Source organism: Sorex fumeus, unplaced genomic scaffold (genome assembly GCF_029834395.1).
Source record: "Sorex fumeus unplaced genomic scaffold, SorFum_2.1 ptg000018l, whole genome shotgun sequence".
Taxonomy (NCBI): Eukaryota; Metazoa; Chordata; class Mammalia; order Eulipotyphla; family Soricidae; genus Sorex; species Sorex fumeus.
This window is the reverse complement of record NW_026606075.1, coordinates 23,353,914-23,374,329: the sequence shown is the minus strand read 5'-3', so window position 1 is coordinate 23,374,329 and position 20,416 is coordinate 23,353,914. Positions and strand designations below refer to the sequence as shown.

Here is a 20,416-nt window from a genome sequence, read left to right as displayed (position 1 = left end):
GGGTCTAACCTGGTTGGCCATGTGCAAGGCAAACACCCTACCCACTGTGCTACTAAGCTGGCCTTTCAGACTAGCATCTTTCTAGCCACTTTGATCACTCAAAAGTAAATCTGAGGTGATGGCTAAATCAATAATATTGGTAATTTATGGAAACTGGATTAAAAGCTGTTGAATTTTTAATAGTGGTGTTCAGTTCCTTTTGTAAACAGGTGTTGACAGGTGCTACAGGCTTGGTCTAGCCTGTTTTCCCATATTCTACTGTGCCTTCCTGGGCATGAAGCTTCTAAAGCAACTCAACTCTTGTTGCAGCAACTCACTGTTATCTGAGCCTGCTTTCAAGGATCAGCAGCAGTAACAAGAAAATTGCAAGGCCCAAGACTCACTTGTTTTTCCTGCAAAGAATACCATTCTGTTTCTGAAGGGGGTGGGGAATACTGCTGACTTATATAATCAAACAATGGGAAAAATTCTCCCAGCGAACATCTGGATGAGTCACACCTGGCCTAGAGCCGTGTCCAGAAGAAGAAAAGCACCCCCAGGGGAAGGAGCCAGGTGAGTGTGGCTGCTGGTACGTTGAAGGACTTTCCCTTCCCCAGCAGGATTCTGTGCTTGGACTCTCATCTGACAGGTCTTTCTCGACTCAAATTTCACAATTCTGGGATGACCATCTGCTGATACACCTTGAGGGACTGATCCAATGGGTCCAGCCATGAAGTTTGCCCCCAGTATCCCTGCGAACCCCTTTGGTCAGTGAAGCAGGAGGCCTTGTGTCGTCTCGGTGGGAGAGATTGCGATTCACAAGCACTTGGGACTCACGAGCACATGAGCATGTATCAGAAGTCCTTCCTGCTGGCCTGGCTCATAGGGGCCTGTATGCAGAAAAGCTGCAGTTTTCGCAGCTGGAATTCTCCTCCTTCATCATTGCTGGCGCTGAGCATGTGGCAGAGTTTAATGTCCTCTTCCAGCTTCCATCCTTTGCACTGTGGCCCTGCTGGACGTGTTGCCTCTCAATGGTCCTGTTAAGGCTCAGGGCTGTGTCCTGTGGCTTTGGTAGGGACAAGAATAATTTTCCACTTGACACAAACGAAGAAACCAGGGATGGACTGATTCACAAGGTTACACGAGGAAGTCAAAGGTGCGGCCCTCTCTTCCCAACTAAAGGAGGCAGATCAGGTTTTTCCCCTCTTCGATCTCTTCCTGGACTTTGTCACTAGAAGTGGCGATTTCTGCTTGGGCAGAGAAGACAGCACAGATGAAGGTGAGGACCGTGCCCCCGATGGCGGTGTAAAAGGCCCAGCCCAGGGAGCAGTCTCCAGGCTTGTAGGCTGAAGCATAGTGTCCACAGTAGCTCACGGCCTTCTGGCAGCCCCAGCCAGCGGGGTAGAGGATCAGGCCGAGGATGAGGAACAGGCCTGTGGGGCAGAGAGACAACAGGTGAGAACCATGGAAGGAGCAAGTGTTAAGACAATATTTCCGGCAGCTCCTGCATAAACGCCAGCGCTGAGTTAGGAAAAACTCAGCGTGTCCTAGTTTGGACATGCTGGGCTGCGACCCCACCAATAACTCTTCTAGAAAAGCAAATGAACTAGTTACTCTTGCCCAAGAGCTTCCTACTGCTTATCTGGTCTGTGGAATGAGTTGGCAAACTAAGGCCCACAGGCCAACAAACCGAGGCAGGTGTTGTTTTAAGAACATACCCAGCTGGAACTGCCTTTGTGCTGGGGGCCCTGAACAACTGCTGCCACTAGACTGCCCCTGATGTACCAAGTCAAGGCCCATACCAAGGCAAGGCCCGAGTGGAAGGATGGCGTGGGGCAGTGCACACACTTTAGTTGGGCCTCGTGGCTATAAAAATGAAAATGGGGGTCAGGGAGATAAGTCAAAGGGCTGAATCATAAAGTTTTATTCCTGAGCACTGCTAGAGAAAGAGCATCCCTCTTCCAGATACAGTCTCAGGTGTGGGATCTTGCCTCCCTCTGCCTGCAGCCAGGCTTATACAGAAGCTTGAAACCAAATAACAGGCAACCCAGGGTCTCTCAATGTTGTCAATGCCAGCATCTTCCCATGTTGCAGCAATAGTGCCAAAGAATTCCCAGTTGGTGGTCATTCTGGGAGTTCTCTTCTTAAACTTTGCAGCCCTTTCTCCTGGCTCTGTGAAGTAGAATTTTGCACGAAGGAGACAGTGGTCCGATCCCGTTTGGAATTTTGGGACAACAGCGACATCGGTCAGGCAAAACTACATGTCAGAGGCACCTCATGGTGCACCAGTAATTACAATGGGTCTCATATGATATGTAAGGGCTAAATTAGAGTTTTCACTTTGCTTATCTTGGATTGTTAAGCTTAGAACTAAGCACAGGTAGCCAGCGAGGGAGCCAAAGGCCAGTCCTCTGAGCAGCCTGGAAACCCAGCATAGATAAACAGGTCATAAATCATGTTATGGTTAGAAGACAGAAGAGCCAGGCCGATCTGGCTGCCAAGAAAGGGAGAGGGAGTATAGGGTCACAGAGACAATATCCTTAGTAATAGAGTGTATCCACAAAGATTCCTAGTAACAAGCCCCTTTCCCCCCTCCCTCTCCTCCTCTCTGCCGCAAGTCCCTTGTTATGGCTCTCCAAATACCCTGCTGAAGCAGCCAATGGAGAACCCCCAGTCTTTTGCTTTTCACTTTGTCCCATATGTGTGATACAGTCAATGCCAGGAATCTTCCTACCTCAGGCTCTCTGGCCTCTGGCCGCAGTTTCAGGTGACAGCCTCGTTGCAATCCACTTAGACAGTAATGAAATGTCTTTGCCTTTTCACCTAGATTGTCTCAGTGTGATTAAGCAAATTCCATACAAGTAGCCTCAGAAAATGTAAACTGTTTTTCATCTTCTGCATCTGAGCATTTGTACTCATTGAGATGAGTAATGGATTCTGACGTTATTGAGTGGAGTCTTTAGTATTTCTCTGACTACTAGAGGGTAGAGGGAATCCCCATGAAACCCGTGGGTCCCAGTCACTGCCCTGGGAGGCACCACGAGGTGCCTCTGACATGTAGCTGCCTTTCAAAGGGCACCACTTCATCCTCCAGTTCCATGTAAACTGCACTGGGGTCACTGTGACGGTGGGAGTGTTAATGGTTACATAAGAGATGTGACCGGAAATCCTCTAATTGTATAAGCCAATGATAATTCAGTGAAGAACTGCAAAATGCAAAAGAAGGGCTGGAGGGATAGTACAGGGGTAGGGAGGGTGCTTGTCTTACACATGGATGACCTGGGTTCATTCCCCAGCACCACATGTGGTCTCGCCAAGCCCTGCCAGGAGAGATTCCTGTGATCAGTCAGGAGTAAGCCCTCAGCACCATCTCTCTCGGGGGAGTAAAGCCCCTGAAAGTAGAAATAAAAATTAAATACTTTTTTTTGGTAAGTGCAAAAAGACCAGATTTTATCAATAATAAACCACTTTATATAGTTCAACCTAAAGTATCATACAGCTATTTGGATTATCCAGGTCTATCCTATATTTTATGCTCCACGAGGGTTTGTATATATAAAGTTCAGTATTGTAAAACCAGTACTTGCGCCAGTACCTTCCACATACAGGCCCTTAATAAAACTATCAGTGCAGTGTGTGTCAGAATAAATTATTTCTAAACCGCAGTGGCTCCAGGGAGGAACTCTGACAAACCCTGGTGGTTAAGAATAAGACCATCAGTGTGAAAGGAACCACAGACCTTGCCCTCACTGGCTTCCCAAGCAAACTTGGGCTCCGAATTCCAGATGGGCCTGACGACCCACGCCCAGGGGACAGATTCAGTGCCCACAGCTTCTGAAACAGGCGTGTCCAGTAATGGCAGGTGAATCCAGTAACACGGCAAAACCACCTGTCTCCTTGGCATAGCTTACTCTGGTCCTCGGTTTGAACAACATCCAATGACTTAGCAGCGTGGTTGTGTCCATAGGTCAAAGAGAAGGGGAGATGTGCTTTGCTTTGGGTTTCACAGTAAGAGCCAAACCTGCAGTCCCTCTGCAGCTATGAGAAAAGCAGATGCTGGGCTGAGGAAACAGCTGAGTGCAGGTGCAGGAGTCTCATATGTGCAGGAAGCAGACTTTAACCCCCTCCAACCCCCCCCCCCCCGGTACTGTATGTGCCCCTGGCCCCAGCACCACTAGGCCCTGGCATCGAACCTTCCTGTCTGGGAGAAGCGCCTGGCTCCCCTGATCACTGTTTGCGCGTGCTCCCTCTAAACACACACTTGAGCAGTTCTGAAAGTTAGGCCAACTCTTGCACATTCTGGCTCATTCCGCCCCTTTGCTTGAGTGCAGCACTGTCGAGTGTATGCATGTGTGATGTCAGGAGGGTCATGGGTGACGAGTAAAGTGAGGTCTGTGAGCGCTGGCCTTCCTTCTGGCTGAGCTGGGGCGACAGCAGGGTGTACATGTGACGTTGGTCACGGCGAGGCACAGTGGGCACTCACTGGGTGCCAGAACCCGCGTCCATGAAAAGACCACTGCCCGCAGCCTGACAGGCAGGTTCTGCTTCTTCCTTTCTTCCGCCAACAGCCTCCCAGCTCACTGGTGCAGAAGGCTCAGAGGCGCCAGCACCCGCACCTTGGGGCAACCCCAGGGCATGGTGGTAAGTCATTCAGATGACCCTCCAGAGGTCTCCCTGCAGGCCAGCTCTCAGGTTATTGCCCACCACACCTTACTGCTCTGTTTGTCCTATTTCCCGTGACCTGGAAAAGTGCTGTGGGCTCGGCCCTGGCAGCAACTCCAGCTCACTCCCACTGCACAGGGACTTGCCGAGTCTCTCCAGGGAACCTTAATGCACGGCTTTGTTTAACAGAACGAGACTCCAAGAACTCCACTGAGTGCAGGGCTGTCTCGCCCTGGCATTTACAGACCCGAAAACAGACACAGCAGGAAAAGCAAATCCCAGCCACGCTTCCCGACCCCACTGTGAGGTTTCAGGCAGCTGCAAAATCAGACACCTTCAGGTATTTCCTTGCTCTGCCCCTGAAGTCAAATGGTTTGATATGAAATTTAAGTTCTCATCAACTCCCTCCAGACTCCTGCCAAGGCCTCGGCAGGGCTGAATGCCCTGGTGACATTTCACTGGGACTCAGAGCCAGCTGCAGGGCTGCTGCCCGGGGGGAGTGGGGAGGGGATCCCAGCCCTTCCTGGACTCTGGACTGATGCCTCGGGTGCAGTTGGTGATGCTTTCTGCTTGCATAAGACAGGCTTCTGGGGAGGGCCAGAATTCTTTTCTAGAGAGGGCAGTGGGCCACATCGCCTTGGACACTTCTGTGCTTGAGTGTTCTGTGAGATGCTAGAAGGCAAGTCTGAACCCCAGCACTCCAGTAGTTGAGGGAAGTTGGGGGGAAGAAAAACCTGACACCCCCCGTGCTTCCCCGCTCGGTCAGCTCCACTCGTAGGCAGGGCCTGGATGTGGCCCTGGGTGCAGAGAAGCCTTGAGGGGACAGAGGTGACTGGGTGAAAAGGCACCCAGGGGTGTCCTTCCTTGAGCCCCTGGCAGGCACTGTCCCAGACCCAGTGTCCTGCTTGGTGAGACACTAGCCACCACTTCCTGCCAGAAGGCTGCCCTGTGCATGGGCCTCTTGACTCTTTGTTTTTCAGGTCACATCCGCTGATGCTTGGGGGACCCTAGGGAGTGCGGAAATCAAACCCAGGTCAACCAAGTGCAAGGCAAGCGGCCTCTCCACTGTGCTATACCTGGAGGGTGGGGGGTAGGGCATCTATAGGATGTCACATCTTCAGATTCAAGGGTGCTACACTGAGTCCCTCCTCTAGATATGCCGGCCCCCCCCCGAACACGTTGGCTACTGGTGCTCCTGGGCAGGCCAAGCACCCAGACTTACAACGCTGAGCACTTGAGCACTTACAGAAACCTGCTGGGCGTGTCACTGTTTTCCTTCAACCCCTGAACTACTTTCTGGTTGTAAACAGTCAGCGACTCACCTAGGATCCCAGGAATCTAAGCAACCACCCTTTCCCCTTTCAAGCTACCTCTAAAAATAAATAAAAAACAGGAGTCGTGTCTCAGAGCATGCCTGTACTAAGCGCCCGGGGTCCTGGGAGTTGTGTGTGCAGGGGGAATCTTCTAGCACTACACATCCACCTGGCACAGCGATGCTGAACGCACACACGAAAGTCCACGTGCTTTCCCAGACAGTTGCTGTCAGGAGAACACAGCTCTGAGAACATGGGCCACCTTTGTGCCTCCAACAGCCTTCCCCTAGACATGGCTCAGAGCTGTGCTCTGTCCCCACTGCCTCTGGCCCTGAACCCTGACTCCATCCTCAGAGTCTGGCTCCTTCCCCTGGAAACTTGTGTCAACTCACATCCCATGATGGATGGCGGCCTCCAGGGCTCATTCTCCACCCAAGCAGAATTCAAGTCCCCCATACCCCAAGCGTCAAAGCTACTGACCATAATATTCCAGAGGCCTGACTTCTGGAGGTCAGTGGGTGCCCTCCATTCTCAGGACCCCAATGTTGGTCGGCCACTTCAAGTCAAGGCACATGCAAATAATAGCAGCCTTATGAAGTATGGGTAATAAAGCGAATCCAGGATTTCTGCTCAAGTATCATGTGGCTCAAGAGGGAGAGCAGGGGCCCTCCATAAGTGACATCCTAGATTCCATTCCCTGGGCCCCTGTGCACTGCCAAGTGTGATTCTCCACAATAAAAAAAGAAACAAAAAGATGTGTGATTTTTGGGCAATTTAGATCTTTGCAATCTCTTTAAGATTTTTCAGTTTTTTTTTTTAATTTTAGAATGTATTTCAGAAAACCCAAACAACTGGGGGTTGAAGAGACAGCACAGAAGCTAACACGCTTGCTTTGCAGGAAGCCACTATGGCTGCAATCCTGGTTTGACCCTCAGAATCAGGTCACGGTCATGGTCCTCCCATTGTTCGTGGATTTGCTGAGGCGGGCCCAGTAACATCTCCATTGTGAGACTCGTTGTTACTGTGTTTGGCATGTCGAATACATCACAGGTAGCTTGCCAGGCTTTGCCGTGTGGGCAAGATACTCTCCGTAGCTTGCCGGGGGAAGGGGGGGCAGAAGAATCGAACCCAGCTCAGCCGGGCCGGCTGCGCGCAAGGCAAACGCCTTATCACTGTGCTATCGCTCCTCCAGAATCAGGTAGGGAGCATAAAGCATCTTCAAGAAAGAACCCTGAGGGGCCAGAGCGATAGTACAGCAGATAGGGTGTTTGCCTTGCATGCGGAAGACCGGGGTTCAATCCTCAGCGTTCCATAAGGTTCCCCCAGCACCACCAGAAGTAATTCCTGAGTGCAGAGCCAGGAGTAACCACTGATCACTGCTGGGTGTGACCCAGAAAGAGAAAAAAAAAAAACCCAAAACCCTGAGCACAGAGCACAAAGTCAGGAGTTGGCCCTGAATATTGCAGGGTGTGGTCTAAAAACAATGACAGCTCTCCCCCACCCACCCCACCACCTCAGCAGTTGGGTTTTAGGGATCTTCGCCAAACTCTGAAATAATCCTCACTGGTGCTTTGGAGAATGGCTATCTGTTATCATGCCCTGACCAGGAGGGCAGAGTTCACATCAGAGCTGACACTTGGCATTTGCTAAACCCTCTTCTGCTTCCCCCCTAGGCCCAGAAAGGCACAGTACAGATTTGTCAGCAGAGGCTTAGATGTTTAGGCAGCGAACATTCTCCCAGGCCTGGGATGCAGGCAGGAGTACCCATCACCTAGTGCTCAAGCATCCACCTGTGCTGACACTGAAACAGTGGCTTTGCCACTGGGTGTCACACGCTGGCCAGAAAATAGAATAGCCAGGAAAGAGAAGGGAGATGTTATTTGTAATACAGACACTGGAAATAACCATCATCTCCTTTCATTACCATTTTATAAAGAAAAGAGGGGGCTGGGGGAAATAGGGGAGGAGAGGATACAGCAGGTAGGGCACTTGCTTTGCACACAACCTGTGTTTGATCTCCAGCACCCCATATGGTCTCCTGAGCATCTCCAGGAGTACTCCCTGAGATAAGCCCTGAGCACAGCCAGGTGTGACCCAACCCCATCTGCTTCCCCCACCAAAAAAGAGTGGGGAGGAAACATCTGAGATAAAAGGAAAAATCTTTCAACTGAATGCACCTAGCTGTATAAATAAAATATTGCTACACGGAGCTGGAGAGAGTACGGGGGCACACATCTTGCATGTGGCCGACCCTGGGTCACTCCCCAACACCACATGGTCCTGCAAGCATTGCTGGGTGCAGCCCTGGAGGCCCCCAAGCAAATAGGGGTCAGTCACCCAGAGGATCCCTGGCACAGCAGGGTCCAGGAAGCATGGCATCCATCGCCCTTGCTTTTGGTGCAAGATTCCTCAGGGAGTAGAGAAGCACCCCTTCTGGGGCCCTCCTGAGAGCAGAGGTGGGTGCTGTGAGGGAAGGGCTCCCCTTCTAAGAGAACCAACTTGGAACCCTGTAAGGGACAGGGGAGAGGTGAGGAGACCTTCCCCAGCCTCGGTCCCTCCAGAATTCAGAATCAAAACTTGTTTCCCTGCACATCATTTGCAAATCCAGTGAGTGGGCAAGTCATACTGGCCCTGACTCTGACACTGATCCCCTGGGGGTGCTCAGGGGACCATATGGGATGCTGGGAATCAAATCTGGGTTGGCCGCGTGCAAGGCAAACACCCTAACCGCTGTGCTATTGCTCCAGCCCCACATTAGAGGTTTTTAGGGTCACTCCTGGCAATGTACAGGGGAACTAGGGTGCTGGGGATCAGACTGAGTGGGCCCAACAGACAAGGTAAACACCTTAAACCCTATACTATTTCTAGCCACACAGGAGGGTTTTAATCAGGATTTTCAGAGGGGAAGGACAGAAGAAGGGAAATGCCAGATGTCCATCATTTCTTTTTAAAGTTGGCACTAAAGTTTATACTCACAGCCAGGGGGTTTCAAGGCAGAATTATTTGCTAAAAAACACTCTCATAAACACTAATTGGTCAGGAAAGCACTCCTGGAGTTGGGGGTAGGACACAACAAATGACTGGGAAACTTCAACCAGAGTAAAAGATTAGAGTCATTTAACCTCCAGAGGAAATTTGTTTTAATTTATTGATTTTAATGGCCATCAATTAAGATTTATCTGATGGCGCCATAATCAGCGAAGAAACAATTTATAAGGAAGTGCCATTTCTGTTTTTCTGCTGAAGCTTCCCATTCTTTTCTCTGCAAAGACAGGTGTTGAGATGCAAATGACTTCACTGGCAGCCTAGACTGCTAAAATGCAACCCCAAGAGCTAATTTAGCAGTGAATTAGTGAGGAAGTTTACCTTGGATTCCAAGCAAGAAGCTATTTCCTAAACTGTTTATGTGCAACTGGGAGAAATTCATGAAACATTTTCTTGATAAATTATTCATCTGACATGCCAGATTAGAAGGAATTCCTGTTTTTGACTATAACCAACATACATTGATAATTCAAAACAAGCTGACAAAATAAATGCAGAGCACCACAGTGTAAAAGGCCCTTGGGGCTTTTCTTTTCAGGATAATAGGCCATTTCTTGCCTCTTAAAGATCTCAGGGGACAAGAGAGTTAAAACATTCCTACAAGAAATAAGGTACCATCTTTTCAAGACCATACTCTGGCTGTTAGCCTCAACACTCTGACAGTCACTAGGCTTTTCTGGTTTCACTTAATCACTTAATCACTTAACTTCCCGTTAGTCTTCGAGTTGCTCGAGCGGGCGCCAGTAACGTCTCCATTTGTCCCTGTCACGTGCTAGTGTAGCCCAATGGCATCTGTTCGCTCCGGGAACATGAAGGGCCTCAAACCGATCGTTCATGATCTTGACGAAGAAGTCTGACCATCTGGAAGGTGGGCGGCCACGCGGTCTTTTGACATCCCGTGGAATCCAGTCGGGTAACAGCTCTAGTCCAGCGGTCGTCTTTAAATCTCATTACATGACCAGCCCATCTGATTTTCGACACCTTGGCATATGAGACAGCATCCCTGATTCTTGATCGTTGACGGATGTCAGAACTCCAGATCCTCTCTCTCATTTGAGTGAAACGTGATATTCCAAGCATAGCTCTTTCTATTCTTCTTTGGGAGACCTGAATAGCGTTCTCATCTTGTTTGTGTAGGGCCCAGGTCTCTGAGGCATATGTTAATGCAGGAAGAACAGTGGAATCAAAGAGATGTGCCCGGAGCCAGAGGTTCTTCGTCCTCTTAGCTATTTCTTCGACGTTCTTGAAGGCGTTCCAAGCCGCTCTCTTCCTCCTGCGCAGCTCGGGTGCCAGGTCATTTGTCATGTTGACCTCTCGACCTAGGTACACATAGCTGTTGCATTCGGAGATGGTCGTTCCATTGAGAGCGAATGGGGTGTCAGGAACAAGGCTGTTTCTCATAAACATTGTCTTCGTAAGATTCAGCTGTAGTCCGACCTTTCCACACTCACGGTCAAAGTCGGCCAGCATTTGTGCCGCTTGGCTGATGTTTGGTGTTATTAAAACAATGTCATCAGCAAAGCGGAGGTGGTGTAGTTGCCGACCATCTATCTTCACTCCCATTCCTTCCCATTCCAGTCGTCGCATGATGTTCTCGAGGGTGGCACTGAAGAGTTTTGGTGAAATGGTATCACCCTGCCGAACCCCTCTCTTGACATCAACGATCACCTCTCTGTAGAATGGTGAGATCCTGGTAGTGAATCCGCAATACAGCTCACGGAGGATCCTGATGTATTGGGCTTGAATGCCCTGATTGGCTAGGGCTTCAATGACCGCTTCCGTCTCAACAGAATCAAAGGCCTTCTTTAAATCAATGAACGTTAAACAGAGCGGCATCTTGAACTCCCGAGAAACCTCAATGAGCTTGGTTATCGTGTGGATATGGTCGATGGTGCTGAATCCTTTGCGGAACCCTGCTTGCTCGCATGGTTGTCCTTCATCTAGTGTTCTGCCAATCCTATTTAGGATGACTCGAGTGAACAACTTGTAGATGACAGACAATAGGCAGATCGGGCGATAGTTGCCAATGTCATGGATGTCTCCCTTCTTGAACAGTAGTATGGTCCTGCTGGTTTTCCATTGGAACGGAACCTTGCATTCAGACAGGTAGCGAGTGAAGAGCCGAGCCAGTGTATTGATGAGTACTGACGGCAGGTTCTTCAGGTGTTCAGGTCTGACCTTGTCTGGGCCGGGTGCTGTTTGTTTCTTTACTGACGAAATGGCGTGTCGGATTTCGGAAGGGAGAACGTTGGGAACGACATATCCATCCTGTGGAATTTGGTATGTCGGCAAGTGGTTTAAAATTCTTTAAATTGGGGCTGGAGTGATAGTACAGAGGGAAGGGTGCCTGCTTTGCATGTGGTTGACCCAGATTCGATCCTCAGCATCTCACATCTTGCCTTGAGCCTACCAGGAGTGCTCCCTGAGCACAGAGCCAGGAGTATGTCCTGAGAACCACTGGGTGTGCCACACCGCCCCAGGCTCCAGAACACAGCTTAGTTTTTTTCTCTTTTGAAAGGGTCATGGATGAGAATAGCACCACTGCATTAAGCTCTCAAGCAGAGTGCACACACAGCTCAGGTAAATATTCAGAGCCATACTAAAGCAATTATTAGTTAATAGAATTGGAACATAGATCTTCCCTAGCTCTGTGATAATTTATGTCTACAATGAAGTGGTTTCCATGGCAAACCACCTTCCACATTTTATTTGCATCTCATTTGCTATATCTGAATTTTAAGAGGGTTGGTAATTGTCTTCTAGACCGTCCATTGGATCATTTAAAAATAGATCCTGGTCCCTAGATTTACTCAAATTAAGGCCTGCCTGGTTCAGTAGCTTTTAGGCAGTAATTTTTTATCTAATGATATGGTTGAAAATATTTCAAAAATTTGTTCCCTTTATAATGATATATAAGCATACACATATAATATACACATGTATATAAGCATATATACATAATACATATATAATGTATATATACACATATATATGCATATACATATATACACATTATGTGTGTATATATACACATTATATATATGTATATATATACACACATTATATATATATGCTTTTCAAGGAGACAGTTTATAAAACAAGGATTTAAATGTGACTTGGAAGCAGAAACTCACATTATAGATCCAAATCCATAGGTCTTTTGCTTTAGGTAGGCAGCCAATAAAAGCTCTTTGAACTGAAATTTAATTCTGGCCCACCTTATAACTCTTCTGCAGGTGTTAGCTGTTTCCAAGGGATTGCTAAAAGTTGCTGAATTAGCAAGTGTCCATCAGTGATGTTCACTACTGATCCAGAGACAGAAGCTGAATGGTGGTAGAAGGATCCAGAAACCAAGCCCTCCTTTTGCCAGCCAGAAGGGCCTGGGATTGGCCTTAAGGAAAAAACCAGGAAGGTTCCTCTACTTTTCCTGGGTGTTTAGAAATTGGGCAAGGAAGGCCACAGTACCCTCTGAGAGGGTGTCAACTAGTAAACCTGCCCATGAACCCAGAGTCCCACACCTCTGACCACTCCCTCTCTCACACCCAAGGTTCTTGCCCTCTACTCCAAAGGTTGGGCTGGTATTTTCTGGGAAGGGTCAGATATAAGTCAAAACTGGTTTGAGCAGAGGGTTATCTTCCACCTCAGGAAAACAGCAAGGAGAATACCAAGCTAGGATAGCGATCAGCCCTGGGGCCTCAGAACCTCCACCCACAAAGTACTTTTTTCTCCCCAGCAGCAAAGGCAAAACTTTGCCACCAGGCTCAGATTCTCTCCTTTGAGTCCCTTCCTGGCATTTTTCCTAGGGCCCTCGGCATCCTAATCATGGGAAAGCTGAGCCTGCTCCTTAGACCCTGAAACATCACAGCAGAGTAACAACCCTCCCCAGCCAAGGCAGAGTTCAGCCCCAAAGCTATCTACGTGGTGGGGCTGGCCAAGCAGCCTGCTGGAGACAGCCCTGGCCATGCACCGAGGAGCAGAGGGCGTGAGCACCAGGCACAGAGGAGCAAAGAAGCCTGAGAGAGGCTTCAAGAGCACGCAGCCAAGCCCCCTGCTCTTGTGCTCATCCAAGCTCCAGGGCAACCCCAGGGGAACGGTCCAAGCCAGGGCAAGGAGCCAACTCCTGAGCTCACTTTAATGGCGTCTGTCCCAAACCTCAGTCACTGGGGATTCCACAGACTTCTAAGAGAGTCCTCCATGCATTTCCAAAAACAAACAGCTTGATGTCATGGAAAACCAGGATCTTTACGTTCTACAGTTTCACCATGGATTACATCCAGGTCACAACCTAAGGAAGACAGCTGGCGAAGAGCGGCCTTGCTGGCCCAGGACCCGGCTTTTGTAATGAATCCCAGTGGACTCAGAGCCACATGTGTTTCTGGCCCTGCCAAGTCTCAGACAAGTCTGCACCTAGCAAAAAAGCCATCAGCCTGTGATTTATTCCACCAGAGGTGCTGAGGAGCCACCTGCAAACAAGCTGCATAAATGTCCTCCAGGAAGGGAAGGAGAAGGTATGTCTTGGGGAGAGAAGTCACGAGGAAACAGGGAGCTTGTTTTTCTAGTGCTTCAGTTTTAAAAATAAGGCTCAAGGAACCTCAAAAACTACAGCTTTTAACACAAGCTATAGTTAAGGAGTCCGGGGATGGACTGATCTTTAAACCTCCTTACTCCTATGGACCAGCACATGCCCTGTATTATCGCCAGGATGAACAATTACAACCAAGGCAGGAGACCAGGTTTCACACCCTTCTACATGTGCACTGTTCCATGGATCTGCGGCTGAGACGCCCTGACTGAATGGAGTCAGTGGAACAAGATATATTTTAGTGGAACAAGATATATTTAAGACCTGGGGAGTGGGGAGGTGATTCAAAATAGGCTGAATGTCCACTGGGTGTGCCTCTCCACCACCACCACCACCACCACCACCACCAACAACAACAACAAGAAAAACAAAAACAACCAAGCCCCTACCCTACCCTTGGTCAAAATAACAACTCTAGAAATGATTAACTATGCCATTCCTCAGGATGCAGCAATTCTAGGAAACATCATACCAAATCCGGCAGCCCGCCCTAAAGCAGAAATATTTCAGCGTCAGGGTCTATAGCACCACAGCCACGCACAGCTGTCCTTACTACTGAGTCCCAGCACCAAACATAAACCTTTCTCTTCTATGATTTAATTCGATCCTCAGAACAACTCTGAGGTACGTGTTATTACCGGAACTATTTCGCAAATGAGAAAAAGGAGGCCTGGATAAGTGAGGTCAGGACTGGCCTTGGCCCGTGAGGTCTGAACTCTAATGGCTACTGCATGCAGAACCCAAGACCTTGCAGTTAGAAAGTGTCAGTGGAGCCCCTCCAATCAACTCAAACGGGTGTTAGTTTGCCACCAACTGGCAAGTTCTGCCAGCAGGTTAACGTAATGATAATAACTGTATTTTCTCATTCCTTTAACCTATATTCTGAGGTCTTCACAGGGGCAGCATATTCTTTTATACTCTACTTCAACAACAACAAAAAACCCTCAAGATCTGATGATTCTGTTATACTGAGTGCAGATCATGAAGGCCATACAAACTTACAAGGTAGGCGTCATAAAGGTATGTGCTTATAATACCTCGAAATTTTTTACTCAGTTCCATGTTAAATTGTCATTTCAGCCCAGTGAAAAGCATTGGAACACATACTGTGCAATTCCAAAGAATGCTTTTGTTACTCTGGCAACTGCTTCGTTTCTCACCATTTGCTCACTGGCTGGTAGGCTCAGGGCAGAGAGGGACCTGGGGAATGAGCAGGCTGCAGGGCTCGATGCTGGATGTGCACAGCTGCAAGCTGTCTGCGCTCTTCGAGGCTGAGCAGATGCTGTGAGAGACTGGCCGGGAGAAGAGAAGCAGGGCAGCTGTTTCACATACTGATGAGGTGATTCTCTGGGCTGCCACTAAGAGTGGCCTGCACTGCCCGGTGCGGGCCTCAAGTCCACAGAAAGGGCCACTGAGAATCCCTACAGCTGGGCACCCATCCCCAAGGGCGGCTCCTCAGTGAGCAGCTAAGAATCATTCATCCCGGATTCTCTGGGAGGAAAGACAATGGCTCTTTCCTCTTTTTCCACTCTGAGCACTCACTCAGTGGCCTCCAGAGAAGGAACCGGGCTCCACAGGAACCCTGCCTCTAAGCTTTAAAGTAGTAATTTTGGGCCTTTTTCCCTTTGAGATGTGAGGCAGATCCAGGAACCTAAGGGGCAAGGGTGGGAAGAAGCCGAGATTTTCTTATAGAAAATCTGGACTTTGGAGGCTGGAGAGATTGTATGGTGGGTAGGGCTTTTGCCTTGCACATGTCTGACCGGGGTTTGATCCCCAGTTTCTCAAAAGGTACCCTGAACCCCTCCAGGAGTAATCCATGAATGCACAGCCAGGGTTAAGTTCTGAGCACGGAAAAAAAAAAAAAAAGACTTGAACTTTTGGAAGAGGCAGATGAAGGTGAGCTCATGACCAATGTCCCTGGCAGACGATGACTTTCCTTGTCTCACCCACCTTCCCAGGGGTCTGGTGTGGGAAGAAGCATCAGGACTAAGTCACTGAAGAGGATGAATAATGCCTAGAATACGTACTGATCTCAGTGCCAGTTGGCCACTTCTGTGAAATAGTAAAGAGCACCAGAAAGATTTGCTGGATTAATTCGCAAGCTTAAAGCTTGGAATCAGCTCACTTCCCGCCTAGAAATGGCCCGTCCAACTCCTCCCAGCTAAAGGACACTCTGCACTCTACTTCTGCAGACAACAACAACAAAAAACCATCAGGCCAGTGTCAAGCCTGCAATGTCCCAGCCCTCTCTGTGAATGACGATTGGTTTTCTGAAACCATGACAGTCCCAGGGAAGACAGCCCCGAAACTCCCATAGTGGAGTGTCAGCGCTTACTAAAGGCAAATGAATCCCAGAGAAGGGGCAGCTCCAGTCAAGCTGGTGAAATAACCACATCCGCCTCCGGTCAAAGAGGGCTCCTCAACAAGACCAACAAACTCTTTGGCTTCCCTTGAGCTACCTGTCCCTTAGACTTTTCAGAAGCCTTGGGCAAACTTTCAGCAGTGTAAGAGACACATGTATGTGTACAACCCCCACCACCGGGTCCCCAGTTGGGGCATTTCTCTGATAAAATGAATCAGCACTGAAACCTTTCCCGTTCCACACTCCGGGGAGGTGAAATGCCAAATGGAAGGGAATTCATTCCAGATTTCAGAAATGACTCAAAAAGGAGGCAGTGGGCTTCACAGAATCAAAAAGCTGGGATTAAAATGAAAACAAAGGTTTCCACTGCAGAAGAGAAATGCTAAGGAGTAGGAGCAGATGCATGTGCCCAAGGGAACAGGACTGGCCACTGCCCAGGTTGAAACCTCAATCCCCCACCCCCATTCCCCGCGTGCCTATGAGTGCCTGGTGACTTGTGCTCTGGCCTCTCCGTGCAGATAATAGGCGACAAGGGTCCCAGTACATGTCCTGAGTCCATGCAAATGCATCAGACTGTAAAGCAGGTCGCCTGGTCATTTCTCAGAGCTGTTACACCCCCTCCCTCATAGGTCGCTGAGATCTGAGAGACAGAAAATATTTCCTTATCAGCTCTTTGGGAGAAAAAATGTTGTTTGATCTGTAATTTTGGACGCGAGCCCTGCTGAGCTGCAGTTTGCTACAAGGCAGCCTGGAGTTCATTCATTTAGGGGTTGCTGTGTTATGGTCATGACTCCAGGGGCTCTTGGTCACTGTGGGCGGTGCCCCACCGCACAGCATCAGGACTCACAGGTGTGAGTCACTGAGCCTGAGAGTTGTGGTGGTGGGTGGATCTCGGGTTCTCCTGACGCTGATTATGACTGCTGAAAAAGTGGATAACAGGGTGATGTGGGGCAGACAGTTCAAGGGGCTGGAGCACATGTGGTGGACAATGTGCAGAGCCCTGGGTTGAAACCCTGGCACAGAGCCTACCTGGACAAACCTCTTTTTTTTTTTTTCTTTTTGGGCTGTACCAGGTGGTGCTCAGAGCTTACTCCTGGCTTTACAATCAGGAATCACTAATGGAGCTTGAAAAACATATGGGATGCCAGGGATCAAACCTGGGTCAGCTGCGTTCAAGGTAAACCCCTTACCCGCTGTACTTTGGCTCTGGTTCCTGGATGTAGTTCTGGTGTCCCCAGCACACTGGGGAGGTACCATCTCCCCCCAAAGTGAATAAACTGGGCCAGGGCGATAATGAAAAAGGCTGAAGTTCATGCCTGGCATGAGGAGACCCCCATGCTGGATCCCTAAGCAGCACATGGTCTAAGCACTGCTGCGAATAGCCCGAGTAGGCCAGCACTGCTGGATTCAAGGGACTAGGGTTCACTGACCCACAAGGCCCACCCAACTGGGCTGAGTGTCACTGGGAGTGGCCTACCCCCCCCCCCCCCATAAGATATAGAACATGAGAGATCTGGGCCAGAGAGATAGTTCATGCCATGGCAGAGCACATGCTAGGCAACACCAGTGTGGTCCCCCTCTCCATGGCTCCCCAGCACCTCCAGGTACAAAGTTGGTCGCCCTGGATCAACACAGACCTTATTAGCATTGTCAAGTGTGGCTGCCCATAAAACGTGATTCTTTTCCCCTCCTACAAACAAATTCATGTTTTCTAGAATATGTCTTAGCCCTCAGCGAGAGAGACACACTTAAAGAAGAGAGAGAGATTTTTGGCTGCTCAGAGAAAGTCTCCTAAGGCTGGACAGACCGGTACTTCTTTGCTCCGGAACCATCTTTCAGACTCACCCGGAAAAGTCTGAGAAAGTGCTGTTAGCAGCGGGGGTTTCCCCTGAGCCACCAGCTCTCCTCTTGGGTCTCCGCAGAGAGCTCATACTCTCTGCCTATTCCAAGGGAGCTCATTACAGAGAAAGTCCCAAAAAGTACAAGAGCTTGTCTGTTCTGATGTGAGTCTGTAGAATATGCGGCCAGGCTCCAGAAGACAGACAATTTAAACCAGAACATCATTCAGCAGCAGAACAGCTGGTCCTGATTCCGCCCAGCCAGGGCTGAGTGGGTGGTAAGCAGAGCGTACCCACCTGCACCCCTATTTCTCTGTCCACTCTGCCTAAGAGAGGTGGGGCTCCCACATGGTGCCCCCACAGATGTGGAGAGATGCCCTACCCCACGGGAAATGCTGACAATGTAGCAGAGGTCCCTCCAACAAAAACCAATTTAGGATGGGAGGAAAGCACTGTGGTGGTGGATGGTCCTGGTGAGGCAGGGCTGACCCTTTTCCTGGTAGGGGACAGTGAGCTGGGAAAGGGCACCAGGAGGACGGCAGGCTCAAGCCGAGAGCAGGAACCGCCAGCGGACACAGAGCGTCTCCTTCGAAACTGGCCATAAATGAGTCATCAGGCAGCCCGGTGGCGCCAGCCCACACCTGGCACTTACCTGCGATTCCTTGCAACAGCCCGCAGACATTGAAAATGCTTTTCTTCATGATGCTTTGGACACACATGGTGAAGACGGACACCAAGGCCACGGTGCAGAGAATGAAGATGCCCACAGCCAGGAAAATCGCCGTGGCCTGCCAGAAGCCGCTGGCAATCTCCCCGAAGCTCTCAGCGTAGGGCCCGCACAGTGTCTCCCGCTGGAAGTGCTGCATCCCGGGGTTCCGGATGCAACGGGCGTAGATGCCCAAGGTGGGGTGGTGGGGCTCCGAGGGGCCCCCGCTCGGCTCATCCGGCTCCGCGTGGCTGCGCGTCTTGGCTTTCCCGATGAGCCAGTCTGCGCTCATGAAGGCAATGAGCTCGGCAAAAGCCACCACAATGCTCAAGAGGGTCCAGAGCATCGAGCGACAGGTGACAATGACATGACACATATTGATATTCGAGGCGAAGAAAAAGCCAGGCGTCCGCGGAGTTAACAGTCTAGAGAAGGAGGCGCTGGAGGAAGTGGCAGCCGGGCCGGCCAGGGGTGTTCACTCTCCCAGCCGGGCGCTCCTCGTCCCAGCCAGCTGCTGGCAGCGCCGTCTGCAGTCTCGTCCGCCGCCGTCCAGGGCTGTCATGCTCCCTTGGCCGGGTTGCTGCGCCTCACCTACGGGACAGTGGGCAGGAGGCGGGGTTAGTGGCAGGACCCGCCCTGGCTCAGGTCCCCAAACCCAGTGACCCGCCCCCCACGAGGACGTAGGCGTAGCCTTGCGCCAAGCCCAGCCCCAGGCGCCCGCTCCAGAAGGACGGCGCATAGGGAGCGCAGATCTTGGGTCCCAGTTGCTGGCTGCTCTGAGCACGTTTGCGGCTTGTCATTGTTTCAGGTTCTTCCTTACTACCCACTGGGAACGGGGGTGGGGTGAAATGGGGGTTGTTCCCTTATCTCCAGGCTGCACGCCCCAAGAGGCAGTGCCAGCAGCCCCTGCTCTGACCCCGGGCTCCGTCTTTTAGTAAAAAAAAAAAAGTCTCAGGGCTCGGGAGTAAACAGAGCCATATAGGACTGGCCAGCAACCGTGTCGGCACGCTGGATCTGCTTTTTTTTTTTTTTTTATCTATTTATTTTTTTACAGTTGTAGATTTACAATTTTTTTTGTGCTTGGGTTTCAATTATACAATGATCAGATACCCATCCCTCCACCAGTGCCCGTTTTAAAAGAAGTTTGCAGGGTCCTTGGCTGTCCTGGTACAATGTGAGTTACTAACTTTGCACTGAGAACTGTTGCTTAACAGCAGGGCGCAACACCACCCAGTTTTATTGGTTGGAATCAAAGGACTAGCAGAGACTCAGTACTCCCTTAGAGGTAATGCCCACATGGAAAGAAACTGCTTTGGAAACATTAAACACTGTGGCCCAAACTTACTTTTCTTACATCCATTTCTCACAGGGTTGAGTTAAAAACGTAAATGACATTAAATAAAACTCAAGGGGCTGAAGGGATAGTAGAGAGGGTAGGGGGTTTGCCTTGCTGGCCACCAACCTGGCTTTGATCCCATATGGTCCACTGTGCCATGGGAGGAGTGATTCCTGAGCACCCCAGGGTGTGACCCCAAAAACAAAACAAAACACTCAAGGCAGAAAACCTCAAAAACAACTCACTACCAGAAAAGCTCATGACTTAATCATTGGGGGAATCATCCAGACACAGATGAATGAACACTGACTGTCACCATACAGCCAGCTTGTTGACAACAGAAACCCGCCCATTTGGAATGTGCCCCTTGAACTGTCCCAATTTGTCACATGTGCCCCTACTAAGGCCCAGTTCCCCCAGGTCTGGAACTCAACATGCCCATTGTTCACCAGCATACAAGGACTTCCTCTGTTCCCGGACCCAGGCGCTGCCCCACCAGAGGGCTTTGCTCAGGGCCCACAGAGGGGACATCTGGGCATGCAGTGCTCTGAATGTGAGGTCTGATCAACTGAGGTCCTCCCAGAGAACCACCC

At 50.0% G+C, this 20,416-nt stretch overlaps 1 protein-coding gene across 1 annotated transcript; it reads right to left on the bottom strand.

The window, feature by feature from the left end:
* Positions 1-575: 575 nt before the first annotated feature.
* LHFPL2 (LHFPL tetraspan subfamily member 2) lies at positions 576-19,066 on the bottom strand. Its single transcript, XM_056112586.1, has 2 exons — positions 18,434-19,066; positions 576-1,412 (listed from the first exon to the last, which is right to left on the bottom strand). The coding sequence occupies exons 1-2, from the start codon at positions 18,861-18,863 to the stop codon at positions 1,156-1,158; spliced, it is 687 nt and encodes a 228-aa protein (XP_055968561.1). The 5' UTR covers positions 18,864-19,066; the 3' UTR covers positions 576-1,155.
* Between the last annotated feature and the right edge of the window lie 1,350 nt (positions 19,067-20,416).